Below are 24,853 nucleotides of genomic sequence, written 5' to 3' on the forward strand. Positions count from 1 at the left end.
CGGTGCAGTACAACCATTACCACTGTCTATTTCTAAAACTTTTTTTTTTTTTAAAGATTTTATTTATTTATTTGACAGAGAGAAATTACAAGTACACTGAGAGGCAGGCAGAGAGAGAGAGAGAAGGAAGCAGGCTCCCTGCTGAGCAGAGAGCCCCATGCGGGACTCGATCCTAGGACCCTGAGATCATGACCTGAGCCGAAGGCAGCAGCTTAACCCACTGAGCCACCCAGGCACCCCTCTAAAACTTTTTTTTAAAATCCTCTGAGACATAAGCTCTGAACCCACTAAGCAGTAACTTCCCATTTCCTATCTCCTCCCCCCAGTTCCAGTGACCTCTGACTCTCAGACGTTCTTGTCTGAATTTGCCTATTGTAGGTACTTCATATTAGTGGAATTACATAATATCTTTTTTGTGTGTCTGGCTTATTTCACTTAGCATAATATATATATATATATATATAGCATAATATTTTTAATGCTCATCCATATTGTAGGATGCTTCAGAACTTCATTCTGTGACTGAAGAATCCATTGTATGCATATACCACATAAAAAAAATCTGCTAAAATATCTACCCATCTCTTGGTGAGTACTTAGGTTATTTCCACTTTTTGGCAACAGTGATGTGCAAATATCTTTTTAGTCACTATTTTCAGATATTTGGGTATATACCTAGGAGTGGAATTGCTGGGTCATAGAATTCTCTGTGTAGCTTTTTGAAAAACTGCCAAAGTTTTCCACAGTAGCTGCACCATTTTACATGCCCTCTGGCAATATACCACTTTTCCATATCTTTGTCAGTGGTGGTTTTCCTTTTTTTTCCCTTTCCTTTTAAATCATTGCCATTTTAATAGGTGTCGGATGGTATTTCTTGTGATTTTGATTTGCCTTATGGTACCCACAACTGATAATAAGCACAATTTCATGAGCTTATTGGCCACTTATGTATCTTTAGAGAAGTAACCTTCTTTCTATATTGTCTTCACCAGCTTTCATTTTATTTGTTTGTTTGTTTGTTTGACAGACAGAGATCACAAGTAGGCAGAGAGGCAGGCAGAGAGAGAGGAGGAAGCAGGCTCCCCCTGGGATGATGACCTGAGCCGAAGGCAGAGGCTTTAACCCACTGAGCCACCCAGGTGCCCCTCCTTCACCAGTTTTCAAATTGGGTTGCTTGTCTTTTTGTTTTTGAGTTGTAGGAGTTGTTTCTATATTGTGGAAAATTTAAAAAAAAAGAATTTATTTATTTGCGAGAGGATAAGAGAGAGAGTGAGCGCACAAGCAGGGGAGAGGTGGCAGAAGGAGAGGGAGAAGCAGGCAACCCACGGAGCAGGGAGCCTGATGTGGGGTCCTGGGATCATGACCTGAGCCAAATGCAGACGCTTTACCAACTGAGCCACCCAGGTGTCCCTATATTGTGGAAATTAAACCCTTATCAGATATGTGATTTGCAAATATTTGCCCCCATTCTATGGATTTTCTTTTTATTTTATTGCTAGTGTTGAGGCACAAAAATTTTTAAAATTTGATGGAATTCAGTTTATATGTTTTCTCTTTTATTGTTTGTGGTTTTAGTGTTGTATTTAAGAAGTTTTTGCCCAATCCAGGATCACAAAGCTTTGCCCTTATGTTTTATAATTTTACTGTTAAGTGTAGGACTTTAATCCATTCTTAGTCACTGACACCCTTGTTAAAAATAACTGACTGTGGGGCGCCTGGTGGCTCAAAAATCACTGACTATAGATGGGAGAGTATGTGTTTACCTTTATGTCAGTACCATGTTGTTTTGTTTGTTAGCTTTGTGGTCCAGTTTCAAAGTCAGCATATGTGAATCCTCCCACTTGGTTCTTCCTTTTAAAGATTCCATAAGAATTTTAGGATTGGTTTTTCCATTTCCTCGAAAAATGCTGTGGGGATTTTGACAGATAGTGCATTGAATCTGTAGATCGTTTTGGGTAGTATTGTCATTTGACAATATTACGTCTTCCAATCCACCTAGAACATCTTTGCATTTATTTAGGCTGTCTTTAATTTCTTTTAGCAGTTTTGTAGTTTCCAGTGTACAAGTTTTTTCATTTGGTTAAAGTATTTCTTCTTTGGTTAAATTTATTCCTATTTATTTATTTAAGAGAGAGAGAAAGTGAGAACACAGAGAAGGAGAGTATGAGGGTAAAGCAGACACCCCGCTGCATGGAGAGCCCAACGTAGGGCTTCATCCCAGGACCCTGAGATCATGACCTGAGCTGAGGGCAGACACTTAACCACCGAGCGACCCAGGCACCCTAGATTTTTTAAAATGTTGTTTTTATATTTTTAAAAGATTTTATTTATTTATTTGACAGAGATCACAAGTAGGCAGAGAGGCAGGCAGAGAGAGAGAGATGGGGAAGCAGGCTCCACTGAGCAGAGAGCCCGATGTGGGGCTCGATCCCAGCACCCTGGGATCATGACCTGAGCCGAAGGCAGAGGCTTTAACCCACTGAGCCATCCAGGTGCCCCTTTAATGTTATTTTAAATGGAATTGTTTTCTTCATTTCCCTTTTGGAATCTCTTTTGCTAAAGTATAGAAACACAACTGATTTTTGAATATTGATTTTTGTCCCTGCAGCTTCGCTTATTAGCTCCAACAGGTTTCTTATAGATTCTTTAAGGTTCTCCACATATAAGTTTATGTCATCTGTGAATAGAGATAGTTTTGTTTCTTCCTTTCCAATATGGGTATTTTTTTTTTTCAATATGGGTATGTTTTATTTTTCTTTCCTACTTGTTCTGGCTAGAACTTTCAATATTAATGTCACATATAACTGACGTAAGCGGACATCCTTACATTGTTCCTAATCTTGGAAAAAACTTTCAACTTTTCATCATTCATGTTAGCTGTGGGTTCTCCATACATGATCATCTTCATATATGTCCTATATCATGGTAAAGCTCTCTTCCTGGTTTGAATGTTTATGGAAGAATGTTGGATTTTGTTAAATGCTTTCTGGGTATCAGTTGAGATGATCATGGTTTTGGGTCCCCCCCTTATTCTATCAGCATGTAGTAGTAAATGGATTAAATTTTACTTGCTTAACCGCCCTTTTATTCCTGGGATAAATGCCACTCAACCATGTTATACAATCCTTTTTTTTTTTTTTTTTTAAAGATTTTATTTCTTTATTTGCCAGAGACAGAGGGAGAGAGCGCGAGCGAGCACAGGCAGACAGAGAGGCAGGCAGAGGCAGAGAGGGAAGCAGGCTCCCTGCCAAGCAAGGAGCCCGATGTGGGACTCCATCCCAGGACCCTGGGATCATGACCTGAGCTGAAGGCAGCCGCTTAACCAACTGAGCCACCCAGGTGTCCCTACAATCCTTTTTAATAGGGTGCTCAGTTTGGCTTGCTAGTAATCTTTTGAGGATATTTGCATGTATTTTCATATTGTTCTATAGTTTTCTTGTAGTGTCCTTTGCTTGCTTTGGTGTCACGATCTAGACTCAGAGGACTCAGTGTTCCCTTTTCTTGTTTGTTTGTTTGTTTGTTTTTAATATTTGGAAAGATTGGTATACTGTTAACTCTCTGAACAGTCACTTTGCTGGCTTAGAAGGCCCTGGGCTGTGTGGCATGATGGTCCTTATTTGAAACTCTGGCCTTAAAGCTGGGCCAGGTCATCTTTTACATACTCTTTTGTCTTAACACCTCCATCTTGACCACCTGTCTAGTGAGCCATTCACACTGATGATGCACACTGGCAGGTACTCTGGCAAACAGGGTGAAGTTGATAAGTTGGACTTGAAGATTGCAGCTTTGCCCTTGTACTTTTTCTTTAGGCTGATGAATGGATGATCTGTTCTTGGGCTTGCCAGACAAGAGCAAGGCCTCTGAGCCATTCCAAGGACCAGATCAAGTCAACAGACAAGGGAATGGGTTCCATGTTGAAGATAATATTTATTTTTTTAAAGATTTACTGATTTGAGAGAGAGAGAGAGAGAGAACACACACGCAAGTGGGGGGAGGGACAGAGGGAGAGAATCTTCAAGCAGACTGCCTGCTGAGTGTGGAGCTGGATGTCAGGCTCAGTTTCACAACCCATGAGATCCTGGCCTGAGCTGATACTTAACCAACTGAGCCACCCAGGCGCCCCAAAAATAGTATTTATTTTAAATGTTTTCTCACATAGCTAACGTTTCAGGAAGAAAGACTCCATTGAACATAGCCTCTCGTAATTTTTTTTTTTTTAAAGATTTTATTTATTTATTTGACAGAGAGAAATTACAAGTACACTGAGAGGCAGGCAGAGAGAGAGAGAGAGAGGAGGAAGCAGGCTCCCTGCTGAGCAGAGAGCCTGATGCGGGACTCGATCCCAGGACCCTGAGATCATGACCTGAGCCGAAGGCAGTGGCTTAACCCACTGAGCCACCCAGGCGCCCCAGCCTCTCGTAATTTTAATTTCATATCCGATCTTAAAGGTGGTCACACATACTATTTTTCAAAGTAATATTTCATACACCTGTGCTGTTATGTTCTGCTTCTGCTTAAAAATATGTATCTGTTTTCCTTTATCATCACTGTCCACAAGTTCACCTATTTAATATTTTTTTCATCTGTTTTAATGACAACACTGTTTTCCATTGTGCTGTTCCAGATGACCTCCCCCCCCCCTTTTTAAGATTTTACTTATTTGACACAGAGAGAGAGAGAGCAAGAGAGAGAGGAAGTGTGTACCAGCTGAGGGAGAAGGACGAGCAACTCCTCGCTGAGCAGGGAGCTGGATGCAAGGCTCCATTCCAGTACCCTGAGATGATGACTTGAGCCAAAGTCACACGTGTAACCAACTGAGCCCCCCAGGCGACCCAGATGACCCCTTTTAAATTAAAAAAAATAAAAAATAAAAATATTATTTATTTATTTGAGAGGGGGAGAGAGAAAAAGAGCAAGACCAAATGAAAGCATAAGGGCTGGGGGAGGGAGAAGCAGACTCCTCTTTGAGCAGGGAGCCCAGTATGGGGCTGGATCCCAGGATGCTGGGATCACAACCTGAGCCAAAGGCAGCCGCCTAACCAACTGAGCCACCTGGGTGCCCCCAGATGACCTCTTTTTAGATTGTTGATTTTATTCCATCAACAGGTACTTTTGAGTGCCAGGCACAGTGTTGGGCAGTGGAGATACAGCAGTGGACAATTATTCCTTCCTTATGGAACTCCTAATTTGGTAGGGTCTGGTTATTAAAGGCCCATGAAATGGAATTTCATTGGGCATGTAACAGCCTTAGAGAGGATGACAAGGTTGTGTAGTCCCCAGCTCCGGCTCCTATCATTGCTTTCTAAAAACCAAGTGAGACCTTGGCAGGACAGGGGCATTTCTGCTTGTGAAGCCCAGGATGGGGAGCCCTGGGACAATGGCAGAGTCGACTCTGAAATGGGGCTGTCGCAGCAGGGAAGACTGCTGTTTCCTAGGCAATACTCTGCTTAATATTTTTAGTGCGTGGTCACGGCAGAACTAAATGTGGTTTCTGATCCCAAATTGGTAATAAATGTAGACATATTTAGAGTCAGAAACAATGCATTTAAAATCCTCTGCTCCTTAATGGTCCTGCCAAGTGCTGAGTTTAGGTTTCTTTGTTTCTTGGCTACCTACCCAGCCTCCCACCATCTCTTGGAGAAGGCGCCCGGTTTTTCTTTGGGTGTTAGGTGGGATTGTGAAAGCCGTGAGTTAGGGCTCCCAGAGCTGTATTGAGAGGCATCTGATTTTTGTGTTTCTGCCCACGTATGTAAATGTGTACATTTTAAAATTCATCCCTCTTTCAAGTTTTTAAGGATCTGGGATTATAAATAGTCTTGGACTCTAAGGCATATTAAAAATAAAATATGATGTTTCAGTTGCCGATTTACCTGGAAGACCGAGTCATTGCCAACATGGTAGTAGCGAGTTCCATGCTTGGTGACCTGTCCTCATGCTGCACTAATTTTTTCTGTAAGTCAATGCTGTTTTCTTCGGGCTCCTGAATTAGCTTAAGGAAGAACCTAATTGTTGCTCCTCTCATCATTTTGAAGTTGTAATTGTGTCTCAAGTTGCCTAGAACAGTATACATTTTCTTGTTCCATATTTCTTAAGAGGGCTTTCTTTTTGGTGATTGTACCATCTGAAACTCATTTGTGGAAGGGTTATGTTACCCACTAATGGTGCATGGGGTACCAACTCCCTGAGGACAGTGGTGGTTCTGTAGTATGGTGCTCAGTGTTCTGTTCCTGTAGTATGTTGTTCTGTTCTATGGTATGTCCGGTTCTGTGATATGTTGCTCAGTGTTTTCTGGAGACTGAGGATAATGGTAAAATATCTTTGTGAGGTACCTGTTTCTAGAGTGGAGTGCTGAATGCCTATAATCCAAAGTGCCAGAATAGCTAGCATAGAATAAGGGTTGGTGTACTTATGGATTTGCAGATGGTCCTGTTAGAGTTATGGACAGGGAGTTGAACCTTCCTTCCCCTTATCATTTCACGAAGAGGACTTGACCTTCTCTGGAAGCTTGGAGGCAGCAGGGAAAGGAAAGATGAACTCCAATTCTGCCTCAGGTTGTATATGGATGAGTGCGTGAAAGTCCCTGGTTTTCTTTGAGAGCAGGCTATAGAGAAAACCCATTGTGCTTACTATCAGGAGATCCATTTATTATTATTATTATTTTTTAAAGATTTTGTTTATTTATTTGACAGACAGAGATCACAAGTAGGCAGAGAGGCAGGCAGAGAGAGAGGAGGAAGCAGGCTCTCTGCCGAGCAGACAGCCCGATGTGGGGCTCGATCCCAGGACTTTGGGATCATGACCTGAGCCAAAGGCAGAGGCTTTAACCCACTGAGCCACCCAGGCGCCCCTCCATTTATTATTTTAAAGGAGAGGGAAGAAGGAGGACCTGGCGCCTTACTCTCTGGATGCCAGCTGACCCTATGTAGGGTCCAAATAGTCTAGGTCTGCTGAATTTGGCCCGCCTGTTCCTGTCTTCTCTATTGTCCCCTTAGAGGTATTGGAGTTTGGAGACAGAACTGAGTCACCAGGAAGTGACCTTTTTTTTTTTTTTTTAAAGATTTTATTTATTTGACAGCACAAGCAAAGGGGAGCAGTAGGCAGAGGAAGAGGGAAAAGGAGGCTCCCTGCTTGATGTGGGGCTCAGTCCCAGGACCCTGGTATTGTGACCTGAGCTGAAGGCAGTCATTTAACCACCTGAGCCACCCAGGAGCCCCTGAAATGGCCATTCTCAGTCATTTCTTTAGTGGACACTGATGCAGATCCAGCCAGCAATGCTGAGATTTCCATGGAAGTGCCTATGTAGCCACCTAGAGTGTAGTCCAGATGGCTCAGGGAAACTGAATTCCAAGGAGAGACTTGGCTGTTAGAACACAAGACAATTCTGTAAGAGAATGAAGCTCTCACTGCTTTTGTTTATCCTATCCTTGGCTTGGAATTTTCTCTCAGAATAGTTGTTAATGAGAGCTACAAGCTTCTTGAGCCCTTACTTAGTGTCAGGCACTGTACTCTATGCTTCTTCATAACATCTCACTTAATACTGACAGCCATTCTACAAAGTAAAGTGGTTACTATCCAGTTCTTTAGTAGATGGAGTTGAAACCTGGAGAGGTTAAGCAGCTAGTTCAAAGTCCTGCGACAAGTCCAAGATACCTGAGTCAGAATCCAGAGCCCACATTCTTTTCATTACATCAGAGTGGAGATGGGGTAGAGTAGAGCTTCTAGTACCCCTTGCTTTTATCAGACACAGGCCCATCACTCTTAGGACCTCAAGCAGGGTTAGGGAAGCAAGTATAAGGAGTAGGTCTTCTTGCCCACTCTTTGCTGGGAGTTTGTCATCTAGGGCCTAGGGGAAGTATAATTAGCTGGTCTGGGATATTTCTCTAACTCACCTGGTCACTTACTGGTGTGCTTAGGCAAATGACGGTCACCTTTTTGGGCTCCATTTTATTCTGCCGTGAAGAAGTGATCCTGTCCTCAGTGTTCCCTACATGCAGAATGGGGATGTCATGATCACAGAGTAGATGGAAATGAGCCATCTCATTTCCAAGTTCTTGAGCCGAGTTCTTGGCAGACAGTCGGGTATACATGAAGGGAGTGTGTGGGGTTGGAGAGCAACAATATTTGTCCTTCCTGTTCTGTGTTGGGAACCCTACATAATGGGAGTTTAAGAGGTCAAACCACACAGAGTGCCAGTGATCTGGTTGCAACATGAGTTAAGGATGTTCTTCCTCTTGAATGTCTGTGCCTCATATGTTGGCTGCTCTGTGCCAAGGGCATTCACCAATCAAAACATACTGTGTGTGTGTGTGTGTGTGTGTGTGAGAGAGAGAGAGAGAGAGAGAGAGAGAGAGAGAGAGAAGCTTGGACATGGTAGAGGTGGGTCTTTCCACAAGAGGGCCCCAGTAAGCTCATTTAAAATTTTTTCTCCTAACACAAAATGTGTGCCTTTGTATTCACACGGTTGTAGAATAAGTAATATGAGTCCAATTTCTGTGGCTGATTCATAGGCCACTGGAAAGGCAGTGTGGCCTGTGGAAAGAGGATGGGTTCTGGGCCAACTGGCTTTGATTCCTTACTACTCTCTGGCTTCATGATCTTGGGCAAATTATTTAACCTTTCTGAATTTTAGTCCCTTCATGGGCAGACTGAGAAACATATTAGAACCCTATCAGAGAGTTGTTAAGAGTGAATGAGCTTAGAACTTTGCTTGGAACATAGCAAGTGCTTTATAAACACTGACTGATTACTCTGAGACAGAATTTATTTCCCTGTGGGCGGCCCAGATAGTGCGTTTGAATCCTAGGGGATTTGGTGTCATTGAGGTATTTCTCTCCATCCCATATTACAAAATACCAGGACTAAAGCTTCTGAGCAGTCTGAGGCATGGCCGAGAGCTAAGAGAAGGTGGAGTTGTGTCTAATGGGAGTTTGTTCTTGATGGTTTGCTTCCCTGCCCCCTTCTTTTGCCGGTGTGACTGTCCCTGTCATTATCCTGAGAATTTGTGTGTTAGAGAAGGTAGTTCTATACCACTGTAAGAACCTTTCTATGGCATTAGAGGATCCATCTGTAGGATCTGACCATTGGAGTCGATTTTTTCTCTGTTATCATTAAGACTTGAGTGATAATATTGAAAAAATTGGATTTACAGAAGTGGCCCCAAATCTCCAAACTTAAGTGTACTCACTCGAGCTTTCAGAGGATTCTACTTATGTGCCTCTGTTTCTTCTCACGTGTGCCCTCTTTTGCAGGGTCCTCTGGCTGCCTCATTGCCAAATCCAGTGGTCTTTTATATCCTCATTCTGATCTCTTGACATTGTTGCCTATAACTTGAATTTCTCAGGGTTCTTTCCTCTGTTGATCTGTTTGATTCTGCACTATTGTTTTTGTTCCTTGTTTGATAACGTTGCTTGCTTTGCTTTCTTCTTAAACTCCAGCCATCATGTGAAGATTATTCTTGCTCATTGTTCCTATCCCTCTGGGTTTCTCTCTAAGACAGGGACTCTATTCTTGTTGCTTTGCTTATTATCTCTGTGGTTGTGGCATGAAGTTCTGACCCTGTCCTGGCCTTCTGTACCTCTTTGTCTTTGGTAGGTGTGAAGTTGCCAGAGCAGAGCTTTCCTGGATCTACTGACAAGCTTCAGGCCTAAAGGCATTGAACCCTGGTTATCCTTTTTTTTTTAAAAGACTGTTTTTGTCAGAGAGGGAGAGCATGCACACAAGGAGGGGGAATGGCAGGCAGAGGGAGAAGCAGGCTTCATGAAGAGCAAAGAGCCTGATGTGGGACTGGATCCCAAGATCCTGGGATCATGACCTGAGCAGAAGGCAGACACTTAACCAACTGAGCCACCCATGTGTCCCCTGGTTATTCTTCATGTAGTGAGTGCCTGCTATGTCTTCTAGGTCTTCAGCAGATCTAATGAAGATTGAATCTTAAATTCCCTTCTAGCATTCAGATTTATTGAAGGCTCTGGTTGAGTAGCATAGGTCTGGAGAGGGTTAGGCTCGGCTTCTCTTTGCTTTGTCCCTTTTGGGTCTGCTCTCTTTTTTGTTTGTCACTTGATTTCTTTCAGCTGATGTCACAGTCTTTTGTCTGTGAGATTGTAGTCTTTTGCTAATATGCTTAGCTACCCTCTTGAAGATCTGTTTTCTCCCCTACTGGAATAGGAATGGGATTGGTCATGTTCCTCAGCTTTTGGAGTACAGAGTATTGAGATGGGGTCAGGAATGCTTTCTTTCTATTTCATCCTATTCCATGTTGCTCTAGTTCCTGCTGGGCTTCTGGAGTCCTTCTTGGTTCCATGTACTCTCTGGTGGGGCCAGTACCTGTCCTTACATTTCTACTGGAAAGGGCTCTCCTGGGTTCTTTTTTGAAGGCTGCATGAATGGATTTTGGCTTTGTAGCATTCTGTTGAGGCAGAAGCTTATTAGGTCTCTTGTGAACCTCCTTCCTCCAATAGCCTCCTCCAATCACTTTTTTCCTTGGGTACCTTGGGTCTTTTGAGACCCAAGGCATGACTTCAATATTGGGGACAGATATTTTCCCCATTTACGCAAAGGGTTGGTGGTTAAGGATATTCCCTGTCCAGCCTCCCAGCCAGTTACCTGGGCTGGCCCTGGATTGGAAGCCACTTTTCTTTTGCTGTCCAAAGGCTCTTTGGATTTAATTGCTGTTTACCTCCTGACTTTCTATTTAGTTTATGTCTTAGGGGGAAAGAGACTGTTTGCTTGACTGTTCCAGACTTACTTCTCCTGTCCTTTAAATTTTTCTTTAAAAACCCATTTCTTTTCCTAAGGTTTTGCACATTGTTTTCTCTTGTCAGGGCTGTCCTTTCAGTGTCCTTTTTGCTTTGTTTCCTCAGCTTCATATTTGCTCAAATTAGGCAGCAAGTTTCTGTTTGTGTAGAGGTGAGTGACTGTGTGTGTATGTGTGTGTGCGCGTGTGTGTGTGTGTGTGTATGAGTTTGTGCAGCCCATAAATAGTAATAAACGTGTGTCTGTAGGAAGAGCTCATCCTCTAACCTTCAGTCTGGAAAGCAGAAGGTTTTTCACAGCTGTTCCTGCAGCCAGCAGTTCTATGTGAAGGTGGCCTGGCTCTCTGGACACTTGTATGCTGGGAAGAGTACTGAGTGCTATGGGTCTGCTTAGGGACTCAGAAAACTGGCTTTCATCTCTCCATTTTCAGAGGGTGGTGGGGAGGAGGGGGGGGTTGTCCTATAACATCTGTTTCTTTCACCTTCTAGGAGTAGATACCCAAAAAAGGCTTTGGTCCTGAAGTTTGAGATATAGGGTCAGCTGTAGGTCCTGCAGAAGGCAGAGTTCTGGAGAGTGGTTCCAGGGCGCCTGGCCTGGCCCTGATGTGTAGGTCCAAGAGCTAGTCATCATCCCTACTCTAATGGTAAGTAGGTACCAGATGCTTTATTAAGCACTTTCCATATATTTATTTAATCCTCTATAACACACTTTGAAATGGGAGCTCTTATTATGCCCATTTTAGAGATTAAGAAACTGAGGTGTAGTATAGTTGTGTTCAAGATCACACAGCTAGGAATTGACAGAGCTAAGAACTGGCCTTAGGCCATTTTGCCTTTAAATTCAGGTATTATACTTTCTATCCAGTGTTTTTCTCTCTTTCCTTCAGGTTCCTTCTTTTAAGATGGAAGTGGGAATTCTAGTCCTTTCTCTTCTAGATTTGGGGAAACAAATACATGGATATACACTGTAGGTTAAGACTATGAGCTTTTCTGAGATGGGGTTCAGAGTTCTCCCAGGTAGCTTGCTGAGGTGGTTCTGTCTGCCCGGAACATTTTTTTTTTTTTTTTTTTTTAAGATTTTATTTGACAGAGAGAGAGATCACAAGTAGGCAGCGAGGCAGGCAGAGACAAAGGGGGAAGCAGGCTCCCTGCTGAGCAGAGAGCCCGATGCGGGGCTCAATCCCAGGACCCTGAGATCATGACCTGAGCCGAAGGCAGCGGCTTAATCCACTGAGCCACCCAGGTGGCCCTGCCCAGGACATTTTTGACCTTTTCCTATTCTTGTGCTCTAGCCCTGAGATGAGAGCAGCCACTGTCCATGGGGCCAACCAGCCATGTAAGACGCTTTCAGAGATCCAGCAGTCGCACTTCACCTTCCTCTGTTGGCTCTTTGCCATCCTCATCACATTCTTTTGTTTTCTTGCTTTTGGAGAAGATAAAAGTTGTGGGATAATGGTTGGTTTTTTTAAACTTTTATTTTCTTTAGGTGGCCGGTTAGCTCAGTTGGTTAGAGCATGGTGCTAATAAAATTTTTATTTTCTTTTTATCCAGTGCCTAGTCCTTTCCCCCAGTTCTGTCTGAATGGAATAAAGGACATGAGGCACCAAGAGAGGCAAGGGCTGGTGAGTCCAAAGGCCTCCTCCCAGCCGTGCCCCAAGCATCTGCTTCCGTAAGCTGTACAGTACAGTCAGCTGAAAATACAGATTGCTGAGAGCATCCAACCTCTATTAAAGTAGAGTTGCAGCCTACAGATGGCCAGTTTTGATAGGGAAAAAAATGGGCATTTCAAGTCCTAATTATCTTTTTTATCCCAAAGCCCAAGGATACCTAAGGAAAGAGTTATTGGTAGAACATTGAAATGTGTTTCCTTTCCCAGATCGAGTGGTGGTGGTTTAAATCAGAAGATCATAAATGTAAAGATGTTCCTCTGTGCTCCAGTGAGAGCCAAGGATGATGGGAAGATTTGTTTTACAGTATGTGCAGGGATAGGTGATCAGGGAAATATAGGGTTAGTGGGTTTTGGGAAGGTTTGGAAAGGGCACTAACTGCAGGCCCGGTGTGCCTACTATACCTCAAAGGGGCGCCATGACTTTGGCTTTACTTACATCAGTGTACTGAGGTGTTCTCTTGCTGCTGCTGTGGCTGCCTAAGTCCCTGGTCATGTTGTGAGCTGTCCTGGTAAAACATAGCTGTGTGCCACTTCCTCTTTCCTTCTTTCCACCCACCCCCCACCCCTCTGCACTCTGAGCATAAAGCCCAGAGAAAACTGTGCCTCCATGTTCTCTACCTGCTGCTACTTGAATAAGGCCCAAGCCCAGGTTGACATGGCTATAGGCCAGGCCTCAGCAGGATGCAGGACACCATACCCCATGCCTCTGTGTTGCACTTGCTCTTAGGGTATCCCTGCAAAGCCTGGGAAGCTGTCTCATTCCTTTCTCCTAGCCTCACTTCTCCTAGCTCTGTCTCCTGGCACCTCCTCCCTGCAACATGTTCTCTCTCTCCCTGTGTTTCATGGAGAAATATATGGAGGCAATAAATAGGTCAGGTGTGCAGTCCTTGTGGAATTATTGGCGGGGGGAGATGAAAGATCTATTTGCAAATCAATTGCTCATCCTTAGTATTGGCATAAAATGCATCTGAGGGCGTTAGTATGTGTGCAGGAGACGGAGGCGGCTGGGAGCCCTGTGGGAGCTGCCCTTTCTCTTGCTGCCCCCCCACGCCCCCTCCCCCGACTCCAGGAGGTAGGGAAGCTGCAGTGTGTGTATCAGCTGCCCCCAACCTCTTTTGCCTCAGTCTCTTCTGTATTTCTTCCTGCTGCTCATTTGTCTTCTTTGCCCTTGACTAATTCATTCTCATTTATCTCTTCCTCTTCATCTTTTCCCCCAACATCAATTCCAGTATTTATCCCTGGCTGTGAGAAGGGAGTGTTTAACTGTGTGTGTGTCCATTCATGTACAGATGAACACTACTCTTCATGCAGGGAGGGAGATCTGTGGCTTTGGGGATAGTCTTTGTTTTCTCTTATGGCATATTTCCCAGTAATGCACCCCATTCCCGTTTTTTATTCTCCTTTTCCCCACAGGCAAGCCTGTGGATTAAGAAAGGTATGGGGCATAGCGGAATCTCTAGGGAACATTGTGTGTTCCCAGGACCCTTCTCCCTGGGCCTTTCCAGCCTTTTCAGTCCTGATGTGGAAGCCTCTGCTGCTTGTTCATCCTCACCCAGGCTGCCCCCCACCCCGAGATCTCCCCCAACCCAGACACGGTCAGGTACCTGTCCAGAACCTAATGCTGTGTTGTGAACTCACTCCCTGTCTTTCAGTGTGATTGGTGCCCCAGGGAACCAGGTTGCTGGGGAAAGCTCATGTGGCACTCCGCCGTTCCATTTTGTTGACGAAAAAAGAGGGGAGAAGCTGGCAGAAAGCACAGGCTTTTGCTGCTGGGTGAGTGTAGCAGCTATTTTTAGTGCCCAAGCCTTTGCTTTTCCATTTGGCTATGCTTTTTTAGCACAGTGCCAGTCCAGCAGGGCTGTTTTCCTTTACGGCTCCAGATGTCCTTAAGGAAAGTTTCCGTCGGTGGCTGAGAAGGTGTGGGCTGAGCAAGGGGTAATAACTGCTGAGAATGGGTTCAGACAGGGCTTTGGGTCCCACTGCAATCCTGTTATAGGACCAATTTCCTGAGGTGGAATGTAGAGTATGGCAGGAATAGCAAGGAGAGAAGGAGAAAAACATACTCTTCAGAGATGTTCCCCTATAATGAACACAGTTAAGCCTCTGTTGAGTAAACAGCCTAATAAGGTGTATTAGGGCTGAGTGACCAACATGCAAATCTTTTGTAAGGGTCTGGACTAATGCTGACATGTTCTGACTTTTTCTAAGGCTTCTTAAAAAATCTTAGCTTGTTTTATTTTTTTCTTTTTGCCCTTCTTTCCTAGATCATGTGCCAATTTTTTTTTTTAAGTACATGGGTTTCTCTTCATTTTTTTCCATGTTTTATTTAAATTCCAGTTAGAGAATGTACAGTAATATTAGCTTTGGGTATATAGTATATATAGTGATTCAGCAATTTGGATTAAGTTCTCTTGACTGCCACTCTAGTATACTGACCAAAATTGTTTCACTGAGAAACCCATTAAGCAGTAACTCCCCTGGTAACCCGTAATCTACTTTCTGTCTCTCTGAATTTGCGTGTTGAAGAGAATTCATTTTAAGTAGATTCATAACAATTTCTTTTGTGTCTAACTTACTTCACTTGGCATATAATTTTTTTCAAGTTTGATTCATGTTGAGGCATGTATCAGAATTTCATTCTTCTTATGACCGAATAATATTCCATAAGTGTGTATATACAATATTTTAAAAACTCCATCTGTTGATGGATATTGGGGTTGTTTCCACCTTTGGGCTATTGTGAATAATGCTGCTATGAACATTCGCTTAGAAGTATCCGAGTCACTGTTTTCAGATCTGTTGGGTGTAATAAATACCTCGGGGTGGAATTACTGGATCATAAGGTAATTCTGTGTTTAACTTTTTGAGGGACCACCAAACTTTGTCCCACAGCATTTTACATTCCCACCAGCAGTGTATAAGGGTTCCAGTTTGTCTGCATCCTTGTTAATATAGGTTATTTTCCCTTTTTAGAAAAAAATACAGGGCACCTGGGTGGCTCAATGGGTTGGGCCTCTGCCTTCAGCTCAGGTCATGATCTCAGGGTCCTGGGATCGAGCCCCATATCAGGCTCTCTGCTCAGTGGAGAGCTTGCTTCCCCCTCTCTCTCTCTGCCTGCCTCTCTGCCTGCTTGTGATCTCTCTCTGTGTCAAATAAATAAAATCTTAAAAAAAAAAAATACAGCCACCATAGTGGATGTGAATTAGTAAATATATGGTTTTGGTTTGCATTTCCTTAATGATTAATAATGTTGAAAATATTTTCATGTCTCTATTGGCATTTGTATATCTTCTTTAGAGAAATGTCTTTTTAAATCTTTTGGCTATTTTTAATTTCGGTTGCTTGGTTGTTTTTGTTGTTGTTGTTGAATTGTAGGAATTGTTGATATATTCTGGTTAGTAAACCCTATCAGATGATTTGCAAGTATTTTCTCCCCTTTTCTTGGCTGTCTTTTTACTCTCTTGATAATGTTTATACATTTTATATCATTTATTTATTTGTATTTTTAAAAATTTTTTAATTTGTTATTATTATTATTTTTTTAAAGACTTTATTTATTTATTTGACAGACAGAGATCACAAGTAGGCAGAGAGGCCGGTAGAAAGAGAGAGAGGAGGAAGCAGGCTCTCCGCGGAGCAGACAGCCCGATGCGGGGCTCGATCCCAGGACCCTGGGATCATGACCTGAGCCGAAGGCAGAGGCTTTAACCCACTGAGCCACCCAGGCGCCCCAATTTGTTATTAACATATAATGTATTATTAGCCCCAGGGGTACAGGTCTGCGAATCACCCAGCTTACACACTTCATAGCACTCACCATAGCACATACCTTCCCCAGTGTCCATTACTCAACCCCGTCTCCCTACATCCTCCCCAACCCTCAGTTTGTTTTATGAGATTAAGAGTCTCTTATGGTTTGTCTCCCTCCCAATCCCATCTTGTTTCATTTTTTCCTTCCCTACCCCTCAAGCCCCCCCACCCCACTCTGCCTCTCAACTTCCTCATATCAGGGAGTCTTGATAATGTCTTTTGAGGCATAAAAGTTTTTAAATATTGCTGGTGTTCAATTTACTATTTTTTAAATCACCTTTGGTTTGGGTGTCCTTTTCAAGAAATTACTGCCAAATCTAAGGTTATGAAGATTTTCTATATGTTTTCTTCTAAAAGTTAAGCTCTCTTAAATTTAGTCTTTGATCCATTGTGAGTTAAGTTTTGTATGCGGTGTAAGGGAAGAATCCATCCCATCTTTTGTCTGTGGCTATTTACTTGTCTCAGAACTGTTTGTTGAAGAGACTCTTTTTTCCCCATGGAGTGGTATTGGCACCCTTATTGAAAATAAGTTGACCATACATGATTATTTCTGGGTCCTCAGTTCTATTCCATTGGTCTTTATGTTCTGTCCTTATTGGCTGTACCATACTGTTGTGATAACTGTAGCTTTGTAGTAAGTTTTGAAATCAGGAAATATGTGTCTTCCAAATTTGTTCTTTTTTTTCCCAAGACCTTTTTGGTTGTTCTGGGTCCCTTGAGAGTCCACCACTTTGGTATTTTGATAGAGATTGCATTGAATCTGCATATTGCTTTGGGTAGTATTTTTATCTTAACAATATTAAGTCTCTAATCATGAATATGAGATACCCTTTTATCCTTTTGTTTTAATTTTCATAGCTACTAGAGCGTGGGCTTCAGGCCTTCCCTTGGCCTCCCCAAATTGGCCATTTGAAAAGCGATGTGTAAGGCTTTGTGGCTTGGGAATATTGAATTGCTGGTTGATGGGATACTGATGGCATCTTTCTTCAGGTATAACAGTGAGCATGGTTTAGAAGTGAATGATTATGAAGGCTTAGGAGAATTTGGGCCCAGGTGTGTTCACACACAAATAAATCGGTTAGTTTCTTTCTCTCACTGTCATAGCCACTACTACCCTCTACAACCTGACAATAAGTTGATAATGAGGAAGGAAGGAACCATACCTTTGTATCTCCTGTAAGAGTCCTGCTTGGCTCTATGCTTCCAACTAAGGCATGTCTGCCCATGAGTGGCTGAACTCGTTATGGGAGATGGAGGCTTCCTTTAGATCTTATCCTGTGGTAGAAGACCTTTGATAACTCTATGCAGAAAATGTATGTTATCCTTTGAACAAGTGACATCTTGGGAATCACATTACTGGGGGACCAGGCACCAGCTTCCTGTTGACCTTCTGTTTTTTTTTTTTATATTCCCCAGGGCCTGCCCCCTTCCAGGATGGCTCTTCTGGGAATGCTGCTTGGGCTGCTGATGGCTTCCTGTTTCACCTTCTGCCTCAGTCATCAGAACCCGGTAAATATCTTAGCATAAACAGAAGAATCCTATAAGGTCCAGGAAAACCTCCATGCCACAAAGGCTTCTGTGGGAGTAGAGTGAGCTTATTTTTCTTGTAAGAATGTGGGCAGCATTGGGTCAAGGAGTATGTGTACTTCTCCCCTCAATCCCTGACCTTACTCCTCTGGCCTCTATTAAAGCTCATAGCATAGTTTCCTTTGGAGAAAATATGATGATGATGGTGATACAATAATAATATCGGTAATGATGATGAGTTTATCATGCATCAAGCAGTTTATTAAGTTCTTTATGTGTATTCTCACTTAACCCCCTTAACAACCCTATGAAGTAGACAACTATGAAGTAGATCCTTCATTTTGAGAAGGATCCCAAGGCTCAGAGACATTAAATAACTTGGCTAGGATCATTCAACCAGTTTGTGGCAGAATTGGGAAGGTCAGGATTTTCCCCAAGAGAGCTGGTTGCTTGTGTGGTGAGCACCAAGTAAGACTCTGCTTCTTCTTCTACTCCTGTCTTCCTTGTACTTTCTCTGTCTGTCTCTGTTTCTCTTTCTCTATCCTTCTGTACTTTTCTCCCTGTTCTTTCTAGGCCTCGCTTCATTAACCTAGACCTGACTGCTCAGGGTTTCTGTCACTGCTACAGGCAGGAGTAGAGTGACTGAGAAGCCTCTGAACTTGGCCTGGCTGCAGCATGCCAGGGCTTCTGGCCCTGTTTCGCTGGCTGGCCCTAGGAACAGGCTGCCCTTGACAGCTCCCAGTGCCCCCTCTTTCCTCTCCCCTGAGAAGCCTTGTCTGTCAGCTTTCTGACAGTTTTGCCCTCCCCTGGCCACCTTCCCCAACCCCAGGGGCTCCTACTAAATGTTGGGTAAGTGCTGCAGGCTTTGGAGCAGGAGGGCCTTGAAGTGCAAATGACAATTGTGATGAATTTAATAACAATCCAGCTCAGCTGAGTTTCACCTCTGGCTCATGGCAAGCTTCCACCTTCTCTCTAAAGTCATTTGTTTTCTCTCTGCCTTTCTCCCTACTTCGTGGAGCAGAAGAGATAGTGCAGTTAGGAGTCACGAATTCTTTTGAGCTTTTAATGTTACCTAAGATCTTACTGCTGCCTTTTTTTTTTTTTTTGCCTTTTCCTCAAGGATAATGAGGATGAGATCCCTTTGGCCCCTGAGGGTGGCACTGGTCACAGCATGAGTTAGGGGCTGTCCTTGTCATAGCCTTGGCCAGAAAAGCACACAAGTGTCTCAAGGGATCCAGGCTGTGTCCCACTTCCCCCCAACCCCCCACCCCAACCTGCCACTCATGAGGATCCAGTGGTCCCCCTCGTGAGCTTTAGCAGATGCACAATTAACAAAAACGTGCTGATGGATTTGCTTAAGGACTGTGTTAGTAAGTCCCTTTTGGATAATAGTCCAACCAAATAGATGAGCTTTCAGAGCCATAATTATTCTGGCCCATTTATATTAGCTCTATTGAGTCTAGTCTCAGAAAAATGTTAATACTGACTTTCATCAACAGAAGCTACTTTTATCCTTATGTCTGTTCCTAAGCTGTATCCATTTGTCATAATCTTTCATCATGTGCTAAGCACAAGTAGGAGTTGAAGCATCTTTTCTCTCATATCATAAAAATTGCTGCCCTGTTGGCATTTAAAATCCAAATTCTGCAGCCAGCCATCACAACAGTGAAAATGGGTGGTGGAGGAGGAGGGGGTGGTTATGATGCTTTCTTCAGAGCCCGGAGTCCAGGCAAGAGCTCCTGGTGCCTGGAATTGTTCTCCCCAAGGGCATTTGTGCAGGTTAATGGCCACCCAGGAAGGGTTGTTTGTGTGTATCAGGGTATGGTGTGGAACCAACCACTTCTCCTGGCTTCTATCATCCTACCTCTCTGGGATGCCACAGCTTAGGAGCAGTGTGGATGCTGAAGTAGTGTGGTTGTGTGGTATCCTGGACTTCAAGAAGGTAGTGAGTGATGTGGAAGGTAGTGGAACCAGTGGAAGGAGCAGAGACCCTTGGGAAGTTCCGTTTTACCACCTATGTTGGCAGTTGGGCCATTTCTGAGCTTTGTTTCCTCATCCAGAAAATAGGCTTGATACCTCTGTTAAGATTTCAGTGTAGATGATATGTGATTACATATACAGAGCACCTAGCATTGGGATTGGCAGAGTATGGTCAATAAATGTCAGCTATTATTTTTAGTAAGCATGTGGCTGCTTTTTTGACTTAATGTAGAGCTCTGGCAGATAGGGGTCTTGTCCAAGAATGTTGCCCTGGCAGTCTGTCTCTGTCACAGCGTCTGTCAACTTACCATTAGAGATTCATTCATTCTCCTGGATCATGAAGGCTTTGGTCTTTAAGAATCTCTTATTCAGATATAAGTGCAAGGAAGTGAGACATGGTAAGCTGTTGTCAGCTAACACCTTAGCTGGAATGTCTTGCCAGTCAGTTGAGAAGAAATTGGTATTTGGAGTGATGGTAGCGGGGAAAAGAGAGTGCTGAGGTTTCAGCGTGGAACAGAGACCCAAGAAGCCAACTGGGAGGGCACCAGACATGGGGTTTACTTGAGAGTTAACCAAGGGCTGGCTGACTTCTGTCACCTCTTGGTCTTTTTCTCCTGTTGAGGACACTTCCTGAGCACAGAGAAGCTAGTCTTGCTTGTCCTTTCTTGGGGACTGTGGTTTTTCACTTGGTCCATGGAAGTCTTCGCTTTCCCTTGGGAGGCCGGGGATGTGCTGGTAGATATGCAACGGTGATTTCACTGCCCTTCTCGCCAATTCCCTCAGCATTTAGGGCACAGCCTTTAGGACACATGACTAAGAACAGAAACACTGAAGGGAGTCAAAATTCCTGCATGGGCTTTGGAGCAAGGCAGGCCTAACTTAAATCTCTGCTCTGCTTTTTTCAGCAGTGTGATTTTTGCACAGGCCCCATACCTGTCCTCATCTGTAAAATGGGAATGAAAGTGTGTGCTTCACAGATGAAACTTGGATGAGTTGTGCGGCATGGAAGGCACTTTATAGCCTGGAGCTACGGATGGTAGCTGCTGTTACCATGGCAGCCTCATCCCTGTGATCTGCTTTTTCTCAAAACCTTTTCTGGAATGCCTTTTTTTTTTTTTTTAAAGATTTTATTTATTTATTTGACAGAGAGAAATCACAAGTAGATGGAGAGGCAGGTAGAGAGAGAGAGAGAGGGAAGCAGGCCCCCTGCTGAGCAGAGAGCCCGATGCGGGACTCGATCCCAGGACCCTGAGATCATGACCTGAGCCGAAGGCAGCGGCTTAACCCACTGAGCCACCCAGGCGCCCCGTGGAATGCCCTTTTTGAACTGACTGACGTCCTCAGTGTTTTTCAGATGTGATTTGGGCAAACAGTCCAAAGTCACTCAGAGTTAGATTTGGTGAATAGGGTGAGCTGATCAGAGGAGCTCCAATTTGTATCACCCGCACTAAAGATGGATTTGTACTGTAAAATAATGGCAGGTTTTTTTTGTGTGTGTGTGTGTGTGTGTGTGTGTGTGTCTTAAAATCTGGTTCAGAGGTGACACTAAGAGGAAGCTCAAAAAACATTTGGAGCAGTGGTGGGATTTTTAGCTCCTTTAGGGCTTGGGGCATGTGGCTTAGTGGTTCATCAGTCTCCTTCCTGAATTTACTTTATTAACCTTAAAAGGAATCTAGAAAAAGAAGCTTTCTCAGCCTCTAGTCAAGAGAATGAACACGGACCAGCCTAGAGTTTGATGCCATGTTTCATCATCACCATTCCTGTTGCCTCTTTCTGCTTCTCCCAGAGATGAGAGTTTGGTTGCTTGTTTACAGCCACACCTGCCAGGAGTTACCTGGCTAATAGACTAAAGCAAGAACTGCAGTTTATAGCTTAGAGATGTTTAGTTTGGTCCTCTTAGTGTTCTAAAATAAGAAGAGTTAAGATAAAAATCTGTTTTTCTGTTTTTCTCTTTTTCATGGCAGTGGTGGACCAGCTGAGTAGCAGCTGTGTTCTTAGTCAAGGCAGGAGGACTCCAGTTTTCACAGCACAAGCACTCCCCATTGTTGGACACCCGGCCCTCCTTGGCCCCTTAAGGCATTTGACCCTCACACTTTGGGAGTACATTTTATTAACATTCCCCTAGGCCCATGGTCTAGTGTATGGTGCTTTTGGCAGAGGCTGACCAGCATGGATGGGCCCTGGATTATAGGCTTCGGGTACTTTGTGGAGAAGGTAGTCTTTGTTCTAGAACGTGGGGCTACTCCCTGGGTTCTAGCAGGTGTGGCTACTTTGGACTTGCCTCACTCCAAGGCATCCAGAACATGTACCTGCCTGTGGGAGAGGGTTGTTCCTTTATTCCTTTGTTCTTGGATGATGGTAAGTTAAGAACTGTGCTGGGCATGGGGGTACCGTGGTGAAAGAGACAGACACAAAGCCTGCTCTTAGGAAATCTGGCTTTTGGCCAGTGTCTCCTGCCATTCTGTCTTTATTTTAGTCTCACAAGCATGGCTGCTCTTTTGCTCCTAGTTTTCTTTTGAGCTCAGATCTGTGCAACTCCATGTTGAAGGGATACGAGAGGTTTGATGGGCCAGGCAACTCAGGTGTCCACAATCCAAACTTGACCTGAGTCATGTCATTGTGTAGTCACAGCACAGACTCATCCAACCTGTAGTCTATGGTTGTCTTTACAAGTGGTAAGACTAATGGCTACCCCGTACCCAGAGCTAGTGGTTTACAAGTTGGTGCCTTGTCTCATGTATGAGCTAGACGTCGCTATTACTTTTGCTTTAGAAATGTGAAAACAGGTTTAGAAAATTGAGTACATTTCTGGGAATCACAAGAAACTAGGATTCGAACTTCTGTGTATATGATATGGAGCTTGAGTTCTTAACCACTGTGCTGTAGTCTTTGCCTCTCTTTACATGTGACATGATTTGAGGGCTTCTTCTTGTCCAAGATCTCTTCCTAATAGGTCCTGAACAAGATCTGAAGTCCTGCCATCTGAATTCCATGGCTATTTTTCTTGTTAAAATGTAAAAGTCTTTGGAGGGGCTTTCCATTATCATTACCATTAACTAAACACCTTGCCCTTTGACAGTTACTGAAAGGTCAGACTCTGGGTAGGTGCTGGGTAGGTGGGGATACCTATCTGAAGCTGGGGTGCTGCTTGGAAGAAATGCATTGCTACCTCCCATTCAAGGTTAGGCTTGTTGGGAAACCAAAATGAGATGTGTGTAAAGGTCCTAGCTCAGGTTTGGGATCATAGGAATTCACAAAATATGCTCACTATTATTACAGGAAGGCTCTGGAGGTGCGAAGTGTGAAATAACCTCCCAGTGTGCTAGTGGGGGTTTCTCCTTGCTATCCAGAGCTCTGGAACCCTTGGGTTCCAGTTTCCTGAGGCCCTACTGCTTTTATGCAAGAAAGGTTTAAAAATGGGACAGGAAGAATGCACGGCCTGGAAGAAGCAAAATGAATAATACTTGGTATTTATCTTGCATCTCTGTTTCCTGAGCTCAAAGTGCTCCACAGACATCATCTCATTAATCCTCCATGCTCTCCATGGGGTGGAAGGAAACAGGTTTTAGGAATTAGTTTTCAGCCTGGCTTCTTCCTCCTTCACCTCAGCTGGACTCCCAGCTTCCCACTTGCAGTCCTTTCACCCTGGGTTGTTATGTCCCAAAGGGTCATTTATGCCCTGTAGGCACCCCGGAGAATTGCCAGGCCCTGCTGGGCCCTGTTGGTATCAGTTGGGCCTCAGCTGGCAGGTTTTTTCTGTCTGGGGTGGCCATTTGAGCTCTTATTCTCCCATTCATGTGTGCATTTCTTCTTTTATTTTTTACTTATTTATTTATTTTTAAAGATTTTATTTATTTATTTGACAGATCACAAGTAGGCAGAGAGGCAGGCAGAGAGAGGAGGAAGCAGGCTTCCCACTGAGCAGAGAGCCTGTTGCGGGGCTCGATCCCAGGACCCTGAGATCATGACCTGAGCTGAAGGCAGAGGCTTTAACCCACTGAGCCACCCAGGCGCCCCAACATTTCTTCTTTTAAATACATCTTTTTTATTTGTAAGAGCAATTAGGTGAGAGTTTCAAATGTCACACAGTATAGTAACAGGGCAAATAAAAAGCAAAAAGCTTTTACTGTCGTCTTCTGCTGACCCCTCTCCCTAGGTTGTTCCCTTAACCCCCTTGAGATAGTAATGAACTGGGGCACCTGGGTGACTCATTTGATTAAGCATCTGCTTTTGGCTCAGGTCATGACCCCAGGGTCCTGGGATCAAGCCCCATTTCTCCTTCTCCTCCCTGCTTGTGCACATTCTCTGTCAAATAAGTAAATAAAATAAAATTTGAAAAGTGATAGTAATGAACTTTGTGGAGTTTTTCCCTACTCATATACACATAACACCTGCTGTGTTGATGTAACTGTATCACCTCACTCATTCTTGTTATGAGGCTAACCTTGTGAAGGGTCCAGACAAGGCTGGGGAGGAGAGGAGGACGGAGGAGAAAGGTATACCACCCAGGCCATGTTCTTTGTTTACCTGGTACTTTGCTATGGTGGGTCATGCCCTGTGTTTTCCTTTCTCTGAAGGAGTTTGCGCTCACCAGCCCAGAGAAGAGCAGGACCAAAGAAGCAGACAGAAAGGAAACCACAGCAGAAGAGGAGCTGGACTCCGAGGTCCTTGAGGTGTTTTACCCGACCCATGAGTGGCAGGCCCTTCGGCCAGGTACCAAGCCCAGCCCTCTTCCTGTGAAACACACTCTGAATTCTAAGTGCATATGTCCTTCATCCCCACAGGGCTGTTTGGAAGAGCAGTCACTCTGTGGCCCACTGGAGGGGAACAGTGTGGTCCTTCCAAGTGGCGACTGCTGCTGTGGGGCTTAGGGACCTCCGTTTTCCAACAGAGCAGAGATTGTGGCATGTTATTGCCATGAAAGGAAGGCAGGTGGTGGGTGGCCGAGCATTCTGAGCAAGTGATTGAAAACTTTCTTTCCTTGTGCTTCTGAAACACAGGAGAGGCAGTGACATGTGCCTCACTCTGCAAATGCTATTTTAGGCTCTGCTGCTCGGCTCAGTGCAGCTGAAATATTGTTCACGGGAGAGTACTAAGCACCGGTGCAGGGCAGGAG

At 44.0% G+C, this 24,853-nt stretch overlaps 1 protein-coding gene across 10 annotated transcripts in view; it reads left to right on the forward strand.

Annotated features, from left to right (window-relative positions):
• SIL1 (SIL1 nucleotide exchange factor) overlaps positions 1-24,853 on the forward strand; it is a 239,619-nt gene that overhangs the window by 62,050 nt on the left and 152,716 nt on the right. For 4 of the 10 annotated variants that reach the window (XM_004744853.3, XM_045075444.1, XM_045075445.1 and 1 more), the window contains exons 2-3: positions 17,647-17,739; positions 24,315-24,450. In XM_004744853.3, the coding sequence (XP_004744910.1) occupies positions 17,665-17,739; positions 24,315-24,450 (211 nt within the window). In that variant the 5' untranslated portion in view covers positions 17,647-17,664. Of the gene's footprint in view, positions 1-497; positions 589-11,240; positions 11,396-14,072; positions 14,194-17,646; positions 17,740-24,314; positions 24,451-24,853 lie in introns of all 10 variants that reach the window. The other 6 variants (XM_045075450.1, XM_045075451.1, XM_045075446.1 and 3 more) reach the window with 4 other exon arrangements.

Source organism: Mustela putorius, unplaced genomic scaffold (genome assembly GCF_011764305.1).
Source record: "Mustela putorius furo isolate JIRA1106 unplaced genomic scaffold, ASM1176430v1.1 tig00000145_pilon_pilon_pilon, whole genome shotgun sequence".
Classification (NCBI taxonomy): Eukaryota; Metazoa; Chordata; class Mammalia; order Carnivora; family Mustelidae; genus Mustela; species Mustela putorius.